The 20,900-nt window shown below is 35.7% G+C and overlaps 1 protein-coding gene across 3 annotated transcripts in view; it reads right to left on the reverse strand.

Annotated features, from left to right (window-relative positions):
* Positions 1 to 12,274: 12,274 nt before the first annotated feature.
* Positions 12,275 to 20,900, reverse strand: part of UNC13C (unc-13 homolog C) — a 142,767-nt gene continuing 134,141 nt past the window's right edge. For all 3 annotated transcript variants that reach the window (XM_017827549.1, XM_017827550.1, XM_017827548.1), the window contains 3 exons: positions 15,541 to 15,633; positions 14,630 to 14,789; positions 12,275 to 13,676 (listed from right to left, as the gene is read on the reverse strand). In XM_017827549.1, the coding sequence (XP_017683038.1) occupies positions 13,391 to 13,676; positions 14,630 to 14,789; positions 15,541 to 15,633 (539 nt within the window). In that variant the 3' untranslated portion in view covers positions 12,275 to 13,390. The remainder of the gene's footprint in view (positions 13,677 to 14,629; positions 14,790 to 15,540; positions 15,634 to 20,900) is intronic.

Below are 20,900 nucleotides of genomic sequence, written 5' to 3' on the forward strand. Positions count from 1 at the left end.
GGTTGTTCCTCAATAAATGCACTTGCCTTCCAGGGTCTTGAGGAGTGGAAACTGTATTAGCAGCAGATTCAATAAGGAAGCAACATCTCTTGAGTCTCTGCAAAGACAAAGTATAAAAGCTCCATTTGCACAGTGCAGGGTAAGAAAATACTTGTTCAAAATGCAATAAACAGGACATGTCTTTGACAGATTTGCTGACAGCTACCTGCTGAAGTCAAAGTTGGAAAGTCATCTTTGTCTTTTGACATCAGTGTGAAGTGTATATAATTCTCTGTTGCTTTACAGCTAAACAGTTATTCATACCAGCACAGCAGAATACCGAAGAGGCATAGAAATTTGTTAGAGTATGATTCTCTTATACCTTCTTTACACTGCTCTTAGAGTTCAGAATGGGGAATAATCAGGTATTGGATGTCTAGAAAGTCTGACAATGTGTCAGTGGTCCATGAGTCAGGAAGGAAGTTCGTGGTGACAGGGATCATAGTTTTATTTTAGAGGATCTGAAAGAAAGAGCAGAGTTTCTTCAAAACTCAGTGCCAGATGCTGATCCAACTTTTTGGGTCAATTTTTGTCTATAAATAGCTACTCTTCTCTCTAAGGGTTCCACTGTGAAGAGATTGCCTTCATGGAAGTGCTAAAAGCATTAAGGAGAACTATTGTGAAGTCATTCTTCATTGTCTGATTTTAATTGAACACCATTCATTGCACTGTCAAGCAGCAAATAAAAGAAAAGAAAGGTGACAGCCTTTGTATTTTCTCTCTTGCCTGTATCATCTTTCCATCTTCCACTTGATGAATGAATCATGTATCTTTGATTTTAAAAAATTGCCTCAATTTCATAAATATTTAGTTTCTTGCCTTTGGAAATGTTTATTTAGCTAAATGTTTTTCTAAAAGTGGAGAGTTTAAAGGCAGACAAATGAAATACAAACCCAAAAATTTTCTAGAAAAAGGTTCAATTAAATATTATTAGCAATAGATAAGTGCCTGTATATAAAAAAAATTCTATCTGTCTGGTCTTTTCCCTTACCAGATGGACGTGGTAACATGCAGTCAGCCTTCACTAAGCAATTGTTATGAACATTCAGTATCTGAGCACAAGAGCTTCTCTGTGCCCCTCAGAGATTTGCCATGCAGGTTCAGAACAACCTCTCAGTGGTGTACAAATGTTTAAGTTCCTCAGGTGGTGCTTTTTTCAGCTCGATTGTGACCTGTAAACTTCATATGGAGATGTTTTGTCCTTTCATATTTACTTGCTACAGATGCAAAAATTCCAAGATCAGTGTCTTGTTTCTGAATATGTTTGCATTTTGTATGCACATTTTTCATTGAAATCTGTTCTGGAAAGTGTGAATTCAGAGCATTCCTGCATAATAGTCCTTCACTTCATATGTGTCTGCTCTATACTTGGAAATGCAAAATCTACCCATTGATATCAAAGTCATCAGAGGAGAATTGTGTCAGCCGCAGTGAGATGATTATGAATGTGTTTCCTGGTGTGGAAGGGTCTTGGTTAGCACTGCTAAGCTCTGTAGGGCCCAACTGTTAGCAAAAGGATGGCATGTGTAATTACTTATGAGACTGACAGTCTGTATTGACTCATTTATAGTTTTATAAGTGTATGTAAAGTGCTTTAGAGCAGCTGAGCCAGAATTTAAAACCCTTGTGAAAACATGGGAATGCTGTGTTGTTGTGATTAAAGGAAGCTGATGCATGACCTAATGGCAGCTTAGCTAAGAAGAAGAAATGATGAACTGGTGGTTTGGTGTTTCATTTTTATTTTTTTCTTCACTAAGCTAAAATCCAGCAAAAGGAGGACTTCAGGGCTGCAGGGTATGGTGGCTGATGTGTGGGTTGGGTATTTTCTAAACAATCAGGAAGTAAGTGTCTGCATTGCTGAATATTTAGGAAGTGTCAAGGAAATTAAAACATGGTTTTGTATAGTAATATTAATTAAACATGATATTTACTGAAGAAAAAAAATCACCCCGTATTTAGAGCACCTTTCATTGTGTATCTAATTTGAAGAAGAGAGTTGCCTGTTTGGACGTTATAGGCTGATAGAGATTTCCCCCTTCCCTTGGAATTCATATTGTTAGAATCAAGCAACAAACATAGCAAATATCTATATATGAATATGTAATATATGATAAAATATATTAAAATAAGCAGAACTACTTAATGTCAATCAAGGCAATGGGTGTGTTTGGGATTGTTTTTTTTACTTTTTCATGTGTTTCTGAAAATTTTGGTGTTGTTTTTTTTTTGTTGTTTCCTAGAGTGTTTATAGGAATTTCTCTTTACCTGAGCTTGGTTTTCAAAATGTAATTTTCTGTGTGCAAATGGTGATTTTAATTTTTTTTTTTTTTTCAAGTCCAATAGGTATTTAGGAATGTGTCCAGGTCCATCCTCCTAGGTTCTGGGGGCTCAGCTGTTGGGGCTCACCTGGGTTTTCTGTGTGAGCAGCTGCCAGTGCACGAGGGGCTTTATTAAACAACAGAACCTGGCACTTGTCACCTTCAGACCCATCAAATGAGGTTTGTTAGGTTTGTGATTTGTGTGATAATTTCTCCTAACCTAGTAGGAGCACTTTCAGTGTGTTTCTGACTCTTAATAATTAAGGAGTTTGGGAAGGAGAGGTATAAAGTGTACACATTCAAAACACAGCTCTCCTGAATTTCAGATTTTCAGCTTGCAAAGGAAGCACTTCTTTTTGGGGAGATGGAGAGTTCCTTAAGGGGTATTCTTGAGCATATTTTGAAACAGTTATCCCTAAGTAATTATTCTGAACTATTATTTACAAAAAAAATTGAGATGTAGTCAAGACTATATACAAATTAATTAAATATCTTTGGAAATAGGATATCTTTAATGAATGAGTTTTGTGTAGTAATTTTTCTGACAAGCTTCAAATTGAACTTTCTTCCTTTTTTTGATCTTTTTTCTTTCTCAAGTCCTTGGATTGACCGCTCCTTAAAATTTATTTTTTTCTTCTCCAAGTTTTTCACCTAAAATAACTGCACACAGACACTACATTATACTTGCAGTCTTCCTCAAATGGACTTGATCCACTTTGTGTAAAGACTTACAAGTTAGGTTTCAAATATATTTTGTGAGAAAAGCCAACTACTTAAATAGTAGTTATGTCATTTTTTCAGGTGTAGTTTACTTCTTTGATAGTTTAAGAAAAGTTAGAGTTCAAATACACCTCTTAAAATATTTTTTTGTGCTGTGTAACTCTTTCCAGTTGGCAGAATAACCTTGACGAAGTGTAGCCTTTGTTCCTTTCTCATACGTGTTTTTCTACCCTAGGACCATCAAATGGGAATTCATTACTTCAGCAATGATTGAAGAAATCTTATTTTTAATCTAAGTTATTTTCAATGAAGTTTAATTCATAATATAATAGCAGCTCCTGGATAATAACTAAAAATATATATTTTTTTAATGAAAAGAATTGCCTTGAATCCTCAATGTCCAGCAGACATGCCCCTCTCTCTCTCTCTCTCTCTCTCTCCAACAATCACAGCAGGTCATCTTTGCCATAAAATGTTTAATACTTCATTATCTTTTAATTACTGGGCAAATTCAAGAGTGATAATAAAAATTGCCATGGTTGAACTTTTAGGGGCTTTTAGAGTGGTAGGGGAGACTGGTTTCAAGTTCAATTCTCTTACATTAAGTAATACAAAACCAGTTTGGGAAGAGTTTAGGATAATAAGACTTAAAGACTCTTATTTTCCACTTTGAGCACTGACACAGATTTATCAAATTGCTGCATGACTGTGTGTGTGGGGGCTTGTAAAACTGTTCAGTGATATTTCCAAATGACCCTCAGTTCTCTGCATTTTTAGGTTTCCGAATAATTTTTAGCAACATCATAGTCATAGTTGGGAAATAGCGTGGTCACATGCCAGTGAAGCAAAAAACTCACTTTCTTGAGTTCTAAGTTAGAATAATGCTGCAGAAGAGCTAATTGTGAAGTGTATAACCTGCAGATGGCTCAGGGGGTTGGCATTCAGAAGCCTGGCTCTATTCCCTGTGCTGGCGTGGATTTATTGTGTGAGCTTGGGCACCTGTCTCTGCTTCTCTTTACCTTTATTTCTAACGGGCCTTATCTATTCTGAGAATCCCTGTGCAGCAAAAACATCTACTTTTGATTGCATTTTTACAGATAATAAGTCACATATGCAGAGTGCATCTGTACCAGGTATGCTATATGTTGTTCTATGTGTTGAACATGACGATAAATAAATAAATAATCCCCCCCAATAAACCAAAAACCTGTATAAAGTTATGTGCTTACGTTTGTGTTTTAGTATATAACTCTCTCTTCCCTGCTGTTTTTCTAGAGGAAAATGTTTTACACAGTTGTCTGCAACTTAATTTAAAATTCAGTATAATCATAGATCAGACAGCATGCTGTCTGAATTAATATCTTGGCAGCTTTTAATTTTAAATTTGGATCTCAATTTGTCCTTGTAGCATAATGAATTTAAGTAGTACCTTAAAAATTTAGAAAATATTCAACCTTTTGGGGTATTTGAATTTTTCTTTCATATCTAGTGATGGCAAATACAGAAGTATTAGAATTTGGCCAAGTTAGGTAATATCTGAAAATGACCTAAAACTTCATAGGTATTTTTGAATGTGTAATTTTTTTGTGAACTGCTTTGGATCTGGGGAACTATGGTTGTTCCTATGGTGGTATGAGTATTTTTGAATTGTTCTGTAATTTTTTTGTGAACTGTTTTGGATCTGGGGAACTATGGTGCTTCCTATGGTGGTATGAGTATTTTTGAATTGTTCTGTAATTTTTTTGTGAACTGTTTTGGATCTGGGGAACTATGGTGCTTCCTATGGTGGCATGAGTTTTCATTTTTGCATAGTGCTGTTTCAGCTTTAAAACAGCCAGAGAATCATTGTAGAGCTGTGTGACTCTAGAATTTCTAGGCAAAGTGTGCATAGATTTACTTTTTTTTTTTTTTTTTTTTAATAGGGGAATTTTTTAATGTCTTAGTGAGGCTGTGCAATAATTAAGTACTTGTAATCTTGTTATTCACAGTTTAGCAGAAAAATTGCTCTTTGTCTTGCAAGAATTATTGATGGCTACGGTGCATGCAACATCTTTCAGTTCCTAGCAGTAGCTCTTGCATTTTTAGCTGAGAAAGGGCACAAAACCATTGAATTGCATCTTTCAAAAACAGTTCTCTCTCTCCATGTTGTGTGAGAAAATTTCAAATACTTACAGATGATGTGATGTATTTTTCATGTGGAATAAAAATTTAGAGTCTCAGAAAACATGAAGAATGCCTGCTTTTAATGGGGAAATTGCAAGTAGAAGTTCTGTTAATACTTTACTTATTAATAGTTAAAACAAAGAGATGAATCAGTCACATACATGAACTGAGTCAACAGAAAAATCAGTAAAAAGGAGAATTAATTTACACAGGCTTAAACAGCACTAACACCTGATTGCCACTATTAATTCTTATTTTCAATCCTTGTACTGTGGTCAAAGCTCAGGCAGCTTTGCCAGTTGACAGCAAAGCAAATTTTATTGGTGATATGACATCATAGCTTTCTCTCAGCAAAGGGACACTGAGTAAAATGGCAGTCGTAGGATGTTCTGGACTGACACAAAGAGCTTCAGGTCTTGCTTTCCTAATTAATTTGCCTGTTCAGTCATGTGATCTCCCCAGATTTATTTTTTTTCCCCATTGGGAGCTAACTGTGAGCCCCCAGGTTGAGCTGTATATTTATGATCCACTTCAACAGTCTATGTTAAACAAAGAAATACTGGAAGTATATTTGAGACTTGATATCAACCTAATAAATTTTGTTCTTGTAATGGAATCTCAAAAGGAACTTAGAACTTTATTCCTCCTGCTATAACTCCCTTACAAGATTGTCTGAAGAGGTTTTTTGTTTCTTTCTTATGGTTAGTCACAGTCACCTTGGTATACAGATATCTGCTAATTACCCTCTGTTAGTCAGTTGTCTAAATAATTTACGGTGTAAAAGTCTCAAAGGACTCTCTAGGTGGCAGGTCTGATTTAGAACAGCACAGCCTTTTATGCAGGAAGGCCCTTTTCTTTCAATTCTGCCCTTCCTTCTCCGTTTTATTGCAGTGTGTCTTGGTTCTGGGGATCTCTTTTTCAGTGATATTTTATTTTTTACTGTCATCGATGCAAGCTGCCACTGTAAATAATGATGCTGCTCCAATCTTTCCTCCTCTGTTTGACAAGTTGTTTTTCTGTGTGCTCACTTTGCTCTCTGCATAGAGGTAGATGTTACTCTCTAAGTGTTCTAGTTAACTGTCTGTGTTTCTATGTATGGCATGCATTCTATGTGTGTCTATGTATGGCATGCTGGATTTTAAACCAGTTCTGTGTTTCAGTAAGGTGATCCTAGGTGTTGCATTCAGCCAGACAGGACTCTCTTAGCTGGGACTAGCCTCAATAGCTGACTTGGAGCATTTAACAAAGATTTAACCCCTTCTCTCAGATTATTCAGCCAGCCCCTTGAAAAAATAGCATTTGCCAAAATTTCAAGCTGTTTATAAACACTTTTCTATCTACAAAGAGATTCAATTCCTGCAATAAATTTTGTGTATTAGATTTGCTTATTGCCTGTGTGACAGTGAAGGATGTATATATCCAGAGTTATACTCTTCATTGTTTCCATCTAATAAAAATATAGTAAGCAAGTGTTAAATGTAAACAGAATTTTTTTTCTGCTGTGGAATTTCTCCCTGATCAGAAATGAAATTCTCTACAGTAGATGGAAGATGTGCTGCAATTATATGGACTAATGAACATCACAGAGTGTATTTGGTAGGAGTTAAGTTCATTGCTGCTGCTGACTCCAGCTACTTCAGCAGCTACTGCCATGTTTTTTCTCTAATGCTGAGCTGGGGGGAATGAAGGGCTTGACCTAATTTCCCAGTGGTCCTCACATTGAGGAAGCTCAGTCTGACACAGGAGTTTCTTTGCAAATTGCATAGGAAAAGAGGACAGCATTTTAAGGGCATATTGATTTAATATTGTCTCCTAGGTGCAAATTCACACGTTGATACATTGATTATCATTAGATCCAAATTGCTGTCGTTTCTCAAGATCCTCAAGAGAACTTGCCACCTAGTTAATGGTGTTGTGTCTTGGATATATATTGCTCAGGGAAATTACATCTGAAGACTCTAGCTTGAACTTGTTTGTAGTGACCTCCAGGCTGGGAATATGTTTATCTTTTTTTAACCAAGGGTAGTGACATGCAGAGCACCTTCCAGACTCCACTGAGTACAAAAGGAGTGGGGAGACCCTCTCAGGGATCGAATTCTGTCTTGTACCTCCACTGGAATCACAATTGACAGAAGAAACTCTTGGACTAGACTAGAACATGACAAAAACACAGACACAGATCTACCTTTCTGTCTGTTATATCACAGACACACCTGTGTAGAGCATCTTCTGACTCTGCTACGAGTTAAGGAACGCAATCTGAATCTGCACTGCCTGTCAGCCCTCTTCCACATCCATTCCTCCTATTTTTACTTCTTTTTTTCCCTCAGTATCTCCCCACAGAGTACAGCTATTCTGTGTATCCAAATTACTTGTATGCAGTGCTTTTCATGTGTATGACTGCTGTGTGATGCGTATAAACACTGGGTGGCTTTTGTGGACAAAGCCCTGCCATGTGTTGTGAGCTAAAATCAAGCTAGCAGGCATTGTCTTTGCTTAAACAAATCTAGGAGACTGTTATCTAGAGGAGGGGAGTGTATTCACTGTGCTGTAGTTTTCCATTAGTGTTCTACTGTTCAGTGCATATTTTAGCAATTCCTTTTCATTTTTTTGATTCCACTAGTCAGTAATTGACATTTGTTTTCTCACTGTCGTGACCTCAGGCCTGGAGGCTTAGCTGTCATTGCAGTCAGCTGCCATCACTCAGCAACTAAAAACTTCCTGCTTAAATGGGTAAATATTATTGAACAAAACGTGTAAGCCCTCTTAGGCTTCACAGGAATGAAAGTTAGAGCTGCCTCTGTTATTGTCAACAAGCCCTTGTATATCCAGGGCAAGTGAAGATGGGGATCTCTGATATTTTTCTGAGTCTGTTACAGCTCCAGTCAAGTCACTTGTGCTTACCAATGTAGGTTTATTTTTTTCCTTTATGTATATAGTCAAACAACAGTATATGCCCAGTTTACAGACCAGAGCTGGGAGCAGCTCCATGAGCTGGTTCTGTGGCCCGGGATGCTCTGTGGTTTGTCCCCTTTGCCTGGAACTCCTACTATTGTTCCTAAAAACTAGATAAATAGGTGTTAACTTACAGGAGACTCCAGGGCAATGCAGATCGAGCTCTGGAACTGTATTTAGTCTACTACTGTAACTTCAGTACCGTGGTATGCAGAAATAATAGAAAAATATTAAAGAGCAGAATTTTCTTCCTAGGATTAATTTTTCTAATTATCTTGTATTTATTTATTTGAAAATTAATCTATGATGTTTTAATGGCTTTTGTTACAAAGTTTGCAGTATACCCACTTATTTCATATTCTGCAGTGATTAATTAATGTAGCTAAATTCATAGGGAAGGCTTTCAGCTGTGATTGCTGCAGTCTTTGAAATCTGAAACTGAATTCTCATAATAAAATAGTCGTAAGCTATGAGTCATTTAGGAACAGTTTCTTTAGGGAAGCTGACTTTCAGGCAGAGAATCTGTTTGAAAAAATTCTTTTTCAATGATTTTCTTCTCTATTGGGTTTGTCTTCAAATTAGATTTTGTAGATTCATCATTTAGAAATTAATTCATACTCTGTAGTGTGTGCATGCATTCACTCAGTGTAGAACACACAGGAGAGGCAGATATTCTCCAGACACAGAAAAATTAAAGTATCTGAACAAATACTTACAGTGACATCTTTTTTGGAATACGTCAGTTCTGCTTATTAGGAACAGTCGAGTGTTTGTATCCCCTGCCTTGATTATAATTTCTAAAATAATTTAGAATTTCTTTCCTGAAAATTCATTTCCGTGAATTTTTGATACTACAAGTCAATCACACGTATCTGGTGTGAAAATGTAAACACAATGGTATGAAAATACCATCAAAATAAGCACATGTAAACAACTGAATGCTTTCCAACACTTGCCCAGTTGTATTTTACAAATAACACTGAATCCATTTATGTTAATTTTGTGTCTGCTGGCTGAATTTAATACAATAATTTAATATTCTCCACATATTTGTTCAGCTCTTTAGATTTCAAGGGATTTGTAAGAAATGTATATTTAATTCAGACTACTACGGTAATGGTAAATTATTATTCTGTTTTCAGTATTTGCCCACAAATTTGATTTCTACAGTCACTAGCATGAGAATACCAATGAAAACAGGTAAAAAAGATTAGAGAAAACTAATGAAAATGATTGGTTTGTTATTTCTGTTCTGTAAGCTTCTCAGGTAATTCAGTAGAGTGATGCCTCCCGAAGCCAAATGGTAGCATTTGCACATGCATTTCTTGAATTCCTTATGAAATCCCTTGGTTCTTTTAGCATACAGACAAACTTTTTACAATTACTTACAATGCAGTAAAATAGGTCTTAGGGGGATTTTCAGTGATGGAACATAGGTGACATGAGGAAATTTAAATCTTACTGAAGTCTAGATTTATTTGTATTGAAAAGATTATAGATAGGGAGGAAGTAATTTGAAAAATCTTTTCATATTTTGTTTTTGGGACTGGTTGAGCCTCTTGGTGATGGCCCAATACTCATGAATTTATTATTTGGATGTAAATTTAACTCCCTAGAAGAGACAAAAGGTATGAATAACTATGCACATCTAGTTCCATCTCCAATGTGTTTACTTTGGTATTTTAGTAGTTTCCTGGGTTCAGAGTCCATGTGAAAAGGAAAGGCCAGTTCAAGTGCTGTGTTCTTAAATGTAAGTGTTGTCTAAACATTAGACAAAAATTAAATTATTTTAGATAAGTTGCTTTAGGTTTCAGAATGACAGCTAGTGTTAGCTTCTTATATTTATGTATTTAATTCACACATTACTAATTCCCTTTTTTGTCAGCTATTAGCTGTGAAACACTTTGAGGAAAATTTAAGTAAGTTCCTATACTTGGTTATTGCATTTCCATCCTAGAAAACAAAATAAAAAGGGAAAAAATTGCTCTCTCAACCCTTATGGAACAGTTATATAAAACTGTCAGTCCTGAGTATACTTGTTAACTTGAAGTGCTGTCATATCACAGGGTTCTTTAAACATATTTGTTTTATTCAGGTGCACTTCAAATGGTTCCCATGTAGTAACTGTTCCTTGGAGAATGGAAAATTTGTTCTCCAATTAATCTTGCTGCTCTTCTCTCTTTCTTTTCTCCTTTATTTCTCTAAGTGTGTGTATTTATATTTGCTATCTTATCAAACCAATACAAATGGAATTCCAGTTAGAGTTTTGATTACATCAGTTGTTGCAGAGAAGTGAAACTGCAGAACCATCTGTCAGTTGACCAAGTTTAGCTCAGTTGAATTAAGAAAATTTTCTCATAGATTGAAAATATCTTTTTTTTTTTAATGGAATATTTACTTCCCTAGAAGAGATTACAACAGCTTTTAAAACAGCACTGAAAACTCTTCCTTATCAAGCATTTTGATTACATGAAATGTGTGAGTTCCAACTGCTTGTGCTACAGAATTGCATAGACTTGTATTTTGATTCATAACAATGTTGAAAACAGTCCTGTGGTCTAGAGTTAACATCCTTTCCTCTTATCTTCCACTTGAGAAATTTTGATATAGCAAGTAAATATCTCTCTGTTAAAAGCAGTGAAACATTAAAGTGCACTGTGTAAAGCTGTAGATTATAAGGGTTGGCTTTATCAGCTTGCCTGATTACTTCTAGTGCGTGCAGCTAAGAGCCCACTAAGAGCAGTAACTGACCTCCTTCACTAATTCAGTTATTATTCCTTTATAGGTGAGTCTCAGGGATAAACAGTTAAGTGGGTGGTGATTACATTATACACCAAAATGTGAGCCATTTTACAGTAGAATAAACAGCTTCAGAAAAAGATGAAGAAAGTGCTTCGGGGAAAAAACCCAACAGCTGTTTACTCCAACCTTTCTGAATTCACAGAGCCACAAATGAAAAATTATGGAATCCTCTTTGCATTTTATCCACAACAATGTTATGTAGCAGGAACCACCTCATCTCTTCATTATTTCTCTTTTTTATTTGAAAATGAGTCTGCTGATATCTTCTTACATTAATTTTTGTTAACTGTTGATAGATTCTGTGTTTTAAATGTCATCTACTGTTGACACTTTGGGCCATACCTTGCAGAAATATAGTTAGGAAGTGCTGTGACTTACACATATGAGTGGACATTTCTGAGGAGGGCAGTATTATACTCAGATTAAATCCTCTTTAATTTGTTTGAAGTTACTGGTGCCACACCTGATACTATCAAAGTTACAAAGCCTGAATTGTTTAAGAAGTCACTTAATGTCTACATTGATGCTCACATTATAAAATGTTTAATTATCAGCCTAACTTTTCACATGGAAAAGTGGTTTTGTTAAGCTGTGACTTAAAAAATGTCCCCCCCAAGATGTCCCTCTGCCATGTTCTGCAATGCCTATCAGCAGGATATGCACTAACAAGATAACTTGGGTCCAGCCCACCCTGATATGATCTTAGTGGAGCGTTTTTAACTCTCTAAAGGCTGTGCAGATTTTCTCTAAATGTCTAAATATACTTATGACAAATCTACTTTTTACTATTCAAGCAAGAGGACTGAGGGTATTGAAAGACATCCTTAAAATCTCATCTAAATCTCCCAAAAGGGTCTCCTGGAAAGAATCTGGTTTACCTGTGAGGAGTCAGGCACTACATTTTTAGAAGGCTGGCATCAACATTCCAGCTACATGTCCTTCCTTTCTCTTAGTTATTTCTTCCCTAAGCAAAGCTGAAAACCCCAACCTGTGTAACTAGAACCACTTGTGACCAAAAGCAATGACAAATCTGTATCATTACAGAACATTATGTGTATTATTGCACATTATATTATATATATATATGTATACCTAATTTATTGTATTTTTTAGGATACTGAAATGTCAAATCTTACACTTATAAAACAGCCAGATGCTAGACAGTGCAAATCTTACTTTAATATATTATAAAGTTATATAGTACGCCCACTGCATGGGCTTCACATGCAGATAAACCCAATAGTTACATAAATAATATCAAATGACAAAACTAGAAAGCAGTTTCTGCATACTTTATTTTACAATTCCTCACTAAATATATTTACAGGACACAGAGTTTGCTTTAGTGCAATACATAGTAATGTTGCATAAGTACAAACTGTTGAACATTTCTAAAAAAAAATTAAAGAAATAAAGCACTTAACTGATGTTACAGCTAAGTATGTAAAGCAACGTTATAACTCTGAGTGAAAATGCTCACAGCATCTTTTCTTTTCATAAACAATTTCTAGAAACAAACCACAAACCAACATTACATATCCCAAACTACCAACCCTTGTACAGTACCATATCATTTAAAAAATGACTTTTTAAAAGCACATATACTGTACTGTACAGCAATCTGTTCTACAGATACTGACTTACTCTTTTAATACAAATATGATATTACCATGGCAGTTTTGAAGAACAAAGTTATCTCAAGATATCAAACATCAGTAACAAACTCTGGTAAGCACAGCTTCTTGAGGACCTGCTTAAACAGCATTTCTTCACAGTGATATTTATGAAAGGTTGGAAAAGAGATTAGCATAAAATATTTCCATCCTTTTTCAGTTTTTATGCAAAAATCATTACTTTATATTGGTAATTATAAAATTACAAACACTTTCTATAAGTAACTGCATCTGTAGTAATGATAGAAAAAGTTATCAGTAAGACACCTAAAATGAGGCTTGCATAAAATGACAGTTTGAAGAAAACTAGGTACCTCATTTTCAAAATAATGGTAAAGGAGGTAACTTAATTTAGAATAAGCAACACAGTAATTTAACAGAGACAATCTATTAATCAATTAAAAAAGCTAATTATTTATTAATAAATGTTAAAAAATAAAGGAATTGTGATGAGGTGAAATCAACATTTCAAAAGATATGATGAAACATTTACTCTTAGTTTTGGCACTTCATTGGAACAATTACTTTACCAAAGACCAAAATATGTATAAACGATATACAGCTCCTTGACATACCTTGCAAATATAGTACATAAGTACTGGCAAACACTGAAAACATAGTTAGTTAAACATTCCCACAGATTTGCACATGCATGCACTATTCAGACAACAGCATTGTATCTATGTTCTGGCGGTGACAATCTTGCATTACTTAGGGATTTTAGGCCGTTTCTTCAGCAGATCTTGTTTCTGTTTTAAGTCTTACAAACTCTTTAGCAACTTCGTCATTGTTCCTCTGAGAAAGTATTCTAAGGATGGTGAGCCCAGTCTCGTCCACAGAGATGTTTCTCAGCAGGGGGTACCAGGAGGCACAGCTTCCTTTCTCGGCGATGTTTTGCAGCTGAATGACCGTCATTCCGATGATTCGGTCCTCCCGAGCAAAGCAGTAATCTTTCACTGAGAGGTGAAGTTCGTAGGCTCCTGGCTTATCTTCGTTACTCAGCGTGCTGTGTGGATGAAAAAATGTGAATTTAGAACAAGGAGCTCAGTTTAATTCCCCCAAGGAATGAATTCACTGTAGAAATCTTGGAAAAATTAAAGTGATAGTGGTAGTTTAATTTCATAGTTCCATTTTGTTGCAACAAATATAATTTAGTTTTAAACTTCCCACACAGTTAACTTTTCAGATGCTACTGGTGATGTAGCTTCTGTTCCCACTGATCTGAACAGGAACAGAGAATTTGTTCAATGTCTGAAATAGGCAGTTACCTTTCCCTAGAAAGCACATAAAATATTCAACTAGTTCTACAACTGTCAGCACCTCAACTTTAAATCAACTGTAAAAAATATAAAGAAAATCACTGGCAACAAACATCAAAAGTAGCTTTGTGGTCAGACACAGTGATTGAACTCATTCCCAGCCAGGGCTGAAGGATAAGAGGATGAAAATAAATTGGTCTCAAAAAAGGGGAGGAGGAGTAAACATTGAGAAGTGCTGTGAGAAGTACTAAATTTAAAACTCCAGGTTAGGTGAAAGTTTCTAACAGTTTTAAGGATTAAATCATAACAGCATTAGATAAACAGTGCTGGGAACAATGTGCAACCCTTTACATATTTAGATAGCTCTACAGTCATAAAGCTCCAGATATGTAGCAGTAATAATCAATGCTTCAGTCCAAATAACTACTGAGGCCAATGGATTCCGAGGTATAAAAACAGTTATTCCTCTATAGGGAAATGAATTATACATTTTAACCAGCTTTTTCAAGACTGAGAGCTTAGTGGCTGCCATTCATCTTCATATAAAACTAAGATACAAATTAGTAAATAATTTTGAAGTGGTGTCTATATCTATGGATTTTGATGTGCATAGCAGCCTTACGATGGGTTTTTATGTTCTTACTGATTTAACTGCAAAAATTTGCACAAAATACACAATTAGGAGACAAAAGAGACTTACAATTGAAAAGTTTCGTTGTATTTTGGTGACCAGGTGTTGCTCTTCGTCTTGGTTCCATGTTTTCTTTTCTTGTCACTTAGTTTAGGACCTAACATGCAAACCTCCACAAACGGCCGGAACATGGCTGTTGTTTGCCAGTTTAGATTATTAATTGCCACAACTACAAAGAAAGAAAAGAAACAAAGTTAAATAAAATTCCATTGGAAGAGTTCCAATTAATTACCCTCCATGACTTTGTATAGCCAACAAAAGGTGACCTGAGAGCTTTCCTGCAGGATACCAATACCTGGCAAGCCCAGGAGGAGCTTTGCCTGTTTGCTGCCAAGTAAAGACGTCTGACTACTTTTGAGCTCAACAGTATCAAACACAAACATATGTTTTACAAATCCTTTACATTTACAGCTTTTTTTTTTTTTTTTTTTTTTGCCTGCTACCTTCACTGTAATTAAAAAATCAGCTTATACTAATCTCAATGATACTGGGTTTCTCTCTGAAATTCAGGTTGTGCAGAACAAAGACATTTTGTTAAAAAGGCAAATTCTTAATACTTAGTGCAGTCATTCACCACCCAGCTTTGCTGCAGATTTTAGAGAGTTAAATGATATGCAAGCAATACAGAGGATATTTTGACACGTTATAGCTCCAGCTTTATAACTTAAATTTTAACTGTCTACACAGAGAAGCACAGACAGTACTTAAGTGCATAATCTGGACTTCTGCTGATGTTGAGAAAGGAAAAAGTACATTCCCAATCACCTGAAGCATACTCACAGCTTCACAAGTACTGCAATACTTGTAAAACTTGTAACATTTGTTATTTTATTATTGGTACGTTTTACTTAGGATGTAGTGCTTGGGGGGTTTGCTCTTTGTTCTTGTTTTCTTTTTAAAGGTAGCTACTGGAAACTTACCTTTTACAGTGACTTTATGCTCCCCAGTTCCAGGATGTGTGGAGACATCCACCTGTATAGATATCTCACCCACAGAATTATTAGCAGTTTGAGCTGAAACAATAATTAATAGGTTAGCACATCTGGCTTCAAGAGAAATAGTGGAAGTTGAGTGGTGTTTTCTGTCAAAAAAAGACGTTTCTGACATGTTTTACATTTAGGTGTGAATCAGTTACAGATTCATAAGTGATTTTGCCACAAAAGTAGCAGGCAATTGCAAATGTTTGTGTAAAGTGCCTCAATAAAATAAAATATCCTGTTCATCTGGAACTTTCCATTTTTGTTGTCATCAGATGTGGTTGTATCTTGAAATGCAAAAGTTTTGTCAAACTTTGTTTCCATGTGTACCCCAAAAATCTTATTGATAGTATGCATTTGGAAAGTTACTTCTGCATTGTTATTGATTAATCCTTTTCTGGGGGTTATGTCTCAGCAAGGTATTAAAGTTCTGCAGTAGCAAAGACAGAGAGGCTTAAAGAAAAAAAGAGGAAGGTTGAAGGGATGGCAGAGGAGCCAGAAAATTTAATTTTTAAAATTTTTGCTTTGGAGTACCAACAGAGGTTCTAAGTCAACTTGCACAGAAAGATTCTTTAAAAGGATTCTCAGTATGTATTGAAAAGTCAGATTAGAACAGTACAACGTAAACAAAACTGGATGTGTTTACTTGCTCTTTGCTTGGATGACTCTCAGTGTTGAATTCAGTGAGCTGCACTTGTGCCCCCGTGTAATCTCTGCGAACCACAGACTAAAGCAAATTACTGCCCCTTTATAAGGCTACTGTTTCTGTGGGTAGCAGAGGAATGACTCTGTCTGCTTTTTATTTATACAGAAATTCCTTAACCACTGGTTCTCCATCAATCTATATGTGAGGAGAATCAAACATACCTTTAGAAGTTTTCCAGCAGTTCATACAGGAATTAAGGAAAGGGTAGGGAGAAGAGTGTCTTATGTAATAATAAAGGGGGAAATGATTTCCTCCCACAAATTAGTTTATACCCAGAATATTTTTGTTCCTTTATCATAAATAGCTTGTTGTTTTGTTGGTTTTTTTTTTCCTTCTTGATTTCCTAGTCAGTGGCTTCCTAGAAAGGGGTTCCACAGTGCTTTTTATTCATTGTGTTGGAGTGATCTGTAATTACACTGTCTACACTGGATGAACATTGCAAAGCCAATTAAATACTCTTACCCCAAGTGTTACTGCTTCAGAGAACAAGTTTGTTTTTTTTTTTCCTGATAAATCAAAACGTGGAAATTCAGTAATCATTTAACGTGCTCAGAACCTTGAATATTTTTCTGCATTTTCCAGCTTTCAAGTGAGTTTGGCTTGGAATTGTAATAAATCCACTTTTGGAACATAACCAACAGTGTTTTAGTAAAAATACACAGTGCCAATATCTTAATGTAGTTATAGCTGCCCCTTCTGAGTTGCAGGGTACCTGTACAAATGTTGCTGTTAGATGTATTTCAGTAAAAGGCAGAGGGTTTGGACCACTACTGACATGGAAAAAGGCAATTTATTAGATATCAGATTTTTAATGACAAGCAGTTTGGTTTCTATGACAACAATTAAGTTTACTTTTGTATTTGCATAATTACTTAAAGCTGCACCATATAGAATCTTTAGGATGGTGAACCATTCTTCATCTTGATCACAATAAATAATATATAATTTTTTTTAAGAACTTATATAAAAATTTAGGAAACAAATGGGCTAGAAAAGCTAAACAAAATTAGTAGAATGACTTTATTTAAAAGGGTAAACAAAAGTATTACCCAACTACAGTAAAATTTATTTGGGAAGAGAAAGGAAACTCTCTTTGGTCAAGGTTATAAATTTAACTCCGATTTTCTTTTCTCTTGCAAACAGTGTCCTTAGGCCATGTATCTGTGAGAAGCATGTTTTTAATGGAGTTACATTTAACCCACGGTGCTGACTTGTGTGAAAAAGCCTTCCCTTACATTTTTGTGGATTAAATGAAGACAACACCTATAATTCAAAAGGCAGCTTATCCAGGGTAGAACCCCAATACTATACATAATACATATTTATCTATAGGGTATTCTTGTTGGCTTTGTGATGCTGTAAAGTAAATCAAAGAGAGTAGAGACTGGAGGTCCTGGAGCATTAGCCTGTCTTGTGAAATCCCACCTTTTCAAATTGTTACATAGTGCATGGAATTCAAACTTAATGGGTTCTTTTTTGGTGGTGAACATTTTTGCAAGCAATGCTCTTTATTCCATGGATAGCTTTCCTTCAGCTCTGAAGTTTGAGTTGAACATACTGTAACTCTTTAGTTTTTAATCTTTTGTTCTGATTAAAAAGCTCTCAATGCCAAGCTGGACAGGAGAAAAGAACTAGGAATCTGCAACTCTTAAATCTTGGGGACACTGAATGTGTTGGATAAACGGAACATGCTGAGAGAATGAGAAGTTCTTGAACTCTGTCTCAATCACAATTAATAATAATTTACTTCTGAGTGCAGTGGAAGGTGAGTTAGGCTGATCCTGAATATCACTGAAAATATCAGCCAGTGCAAATTACTTGTTTTAGCCTCTAGCTTAAAAAAAAACCAAACCAAACCCCCATCAGCAGAAATCAGGAGTGTTGTAAAAGAAAACAATTAGCATTTTTATTAGATAGCTTAGGCAGCAGCCTGTGGATGATGGTAATAGTGGAGTGTGCTATGTTAACCTCTAATGCCATGTATGATTTTACCAAAACAAAAATCTATGAATCTGTAAGATAAGGCTTGTTCTCTTTCTCCAACTTTTTTATTAACTTATGCAAAGTATATTCTTGCAAAGGTCTTCTAACTGATCTTCCATTCCTTTTCCTAGTAGACCATAATTCACAACACTGCTCTAAGCAGTACCACAAATATATGGTGGGATTAGCCCTGTGTGCACAGTTCTGCTCGATATGGTTATAAAGAAATCTGTGCAAAACATCCCGTGGTTTTATACTGAAAGCAGCTGACATTAAAATGATCCTACATTCAGCATTGCTGAGGAAACCTCCTGCAGCAGAATGTCTCAGCCAGCAGAGACAATTTCTAGTGGAGTCTAGAATATAAACTTGATTTCTTTCAGTGACCACCCCATCCACCTTTCTCTCTCTTTCTGACCTGCGGAGCAAACTAGAGATACAATTTTAGGACATTCAATATTTGCTTAGGGCAGCTCTTCTTGATGTTCAAGAACTGTGGCACCTCATTTTAAAGTCTCTGATCTGCCTATTTCTGCTGGTTTTGTTTTCTTTCTTGCTACCAGTTCTTGTAAAGTCACAGCAGGAATTAGTGATTCTGATTGCACTATAGAAAGGTCCATTTATCCTACCACATCTAATAAGCCAGTTTTTAACTGACAGTAAATATCTAGCCCTGCACTGCAGAGAATGACTGCACTTTTCTTCCTTTAGTGCCGTAATATTCAAAGATTAACAAACTTATAAATGATTCTCCTTTGAAAACCTTATGCACATTTAACTATTGCTGCTTGCACTCTAATCTCTGTTTTACAATTAATTTGTTAGGATATTTATGTGATTCAAAATACAGCATCCTCTCATAGGTGCTTCTTAAAGTGGTCAGCTACATTTTTTTTTGCAGCAAACAAACTGTAAAGGAAAAAAAATCTCCTCTAGCCAAAGATGCTTGCTCCTCAGGTAACAAAAAGTCCAAAAAGTCAGGCTTTGATTCCTCCTTATTTAGCACCTGGAATGTCATCAAAGTGATAGCTGTTATAGTCTTAATGACAGAAGACAGACATTTTGGACCAAGAACCAAGCCAAATATTTCTTAGTCATGATAATCATATTGGTTACATATGCACAGAGAAACAAACCCCCCTGCCTTCTATTCCTTTGTAGGTACCTTTGGAGAAGTGTGAACTTGTGGACTGTTGTGGACTCTGGTAGATAAAACAGCAGAAAATGCAAGGGGAAAAATGTAAAAATAAAACAGAATCTCCCTGTATTTTCTAGGATGATATTCCCGCTAAAGAGAATCCTAGTGAATCAATCTGTGATTGTGCACAAAAGTACATTACTGTGGAAGGGTTCCTTTGTCCTCCTTGATCCTTTAGCAGCAAGAAGTTTTCAAATGAGGAGTACTTTGGAAAATAACTTCTAGGTTTGCATGATAAAAGACCCCAGCAGAAATAAATGGAATTCACAGAGGATGAACTAGCATAAAATTTAAGAACAGAATTTCAGGCCTTGAAATAGCAGAAGCAGTACATCTGGTGGAAGGTACTTTTCAGCTATTCTGGAAGTTGAGGCATGGAAACTGGGATGCTTTCATGAGTTCTTAAAAAAATAATAGAAAATATTAAGAGTAGTTAGGTTTGGAGGCTACAGGGAGCATTGGTATGCAGCATGGACCTCAATGAGAGTGACAAACGGAACCTGAGAAGCTGAGGTAATGACTGTGCTGTTCACAGGTCTCAGCTCTGACTCTCCAAACACCACAGTTATGCTGCTGTGAATAGTTAAGAGAGCAGAGCTTGTACATAATTACTAATGTATCATTTCATGATATGGAACATCATCTGCCTTATGTATTATCTTATGATAGCAATTCTTTCATTTGAAACAGCTTTCAGATCTTTTGATATTCATCTTCCTGTTGGTAGGCTCACATAAGTCCTTAAATCTAGAGAAGGCTTTATTTGAGAGTGTGTTTCTCACAACGTAAATGATAAAAGACAGCAGCAAATTGTGTGTCTTGGAGAGTGAGAGAGATGTTAAGGACATGCTTGCAAAACAAGAATTCTTTTTCTACTGCAAAGTTATCTAGTAGCAAAAGAGAAGAATAATGGAGTGTTTTTGTCATTCTTCACCTGTGGACATGTTATTTTTGTTTCATCTAATAACAATTACACCTTTCAATAACACAGATTTAATTCCTTTTTCTTATCTTTTTTCTTTTAATTTCTTTTTTAATGCTGTATTCCAGAAGCATTAATTGATGAAGTGTTTGTGGTCTCTGCAGCGCCCAATCTTGTTTATTGGTGCTAGCAAGGACAATTCTAACTATACAGCCATATTTTAAGAAATGCACTTTTCTTCCCAAATGTTTATGAGGGCAATATGTAGATAATCATTGTCTCTCTGACCTTTCCTCAAACTTGCATTACATACACAAAGCTCATAGGATTTGTTTGGGAAATGGTGTTTTGTACAAAAGTTCTGTTTTATTAAAAAAACCCCAAATCTTATTAGTTAACGAAGTAGATTGTTTCTTTCCTCTACCTTCTGCCAAGTTTATAGATCTGTTGAGCCTTAAGTATATGGTTAAGTTGTCAGAGTATATGTATAAGAG

Source organism: Lepidothrix coronata, unplaced genomic scaffold, assembly GCF_001604755.1.
Source record: "Lepidothrix coronata isolate B3197 unplaced genomic scaffold, Lepidothrix_coronata-1.0 Scaffold140, whole genome shotgun sequence".
NCBI classification, from domain to species: domain Eukaryota; kingdom Metazoa; phylum Chordata; class Aves; order Passeriformes; family Pipridae; genus Lepidothrix; species Lepidothrix coronata.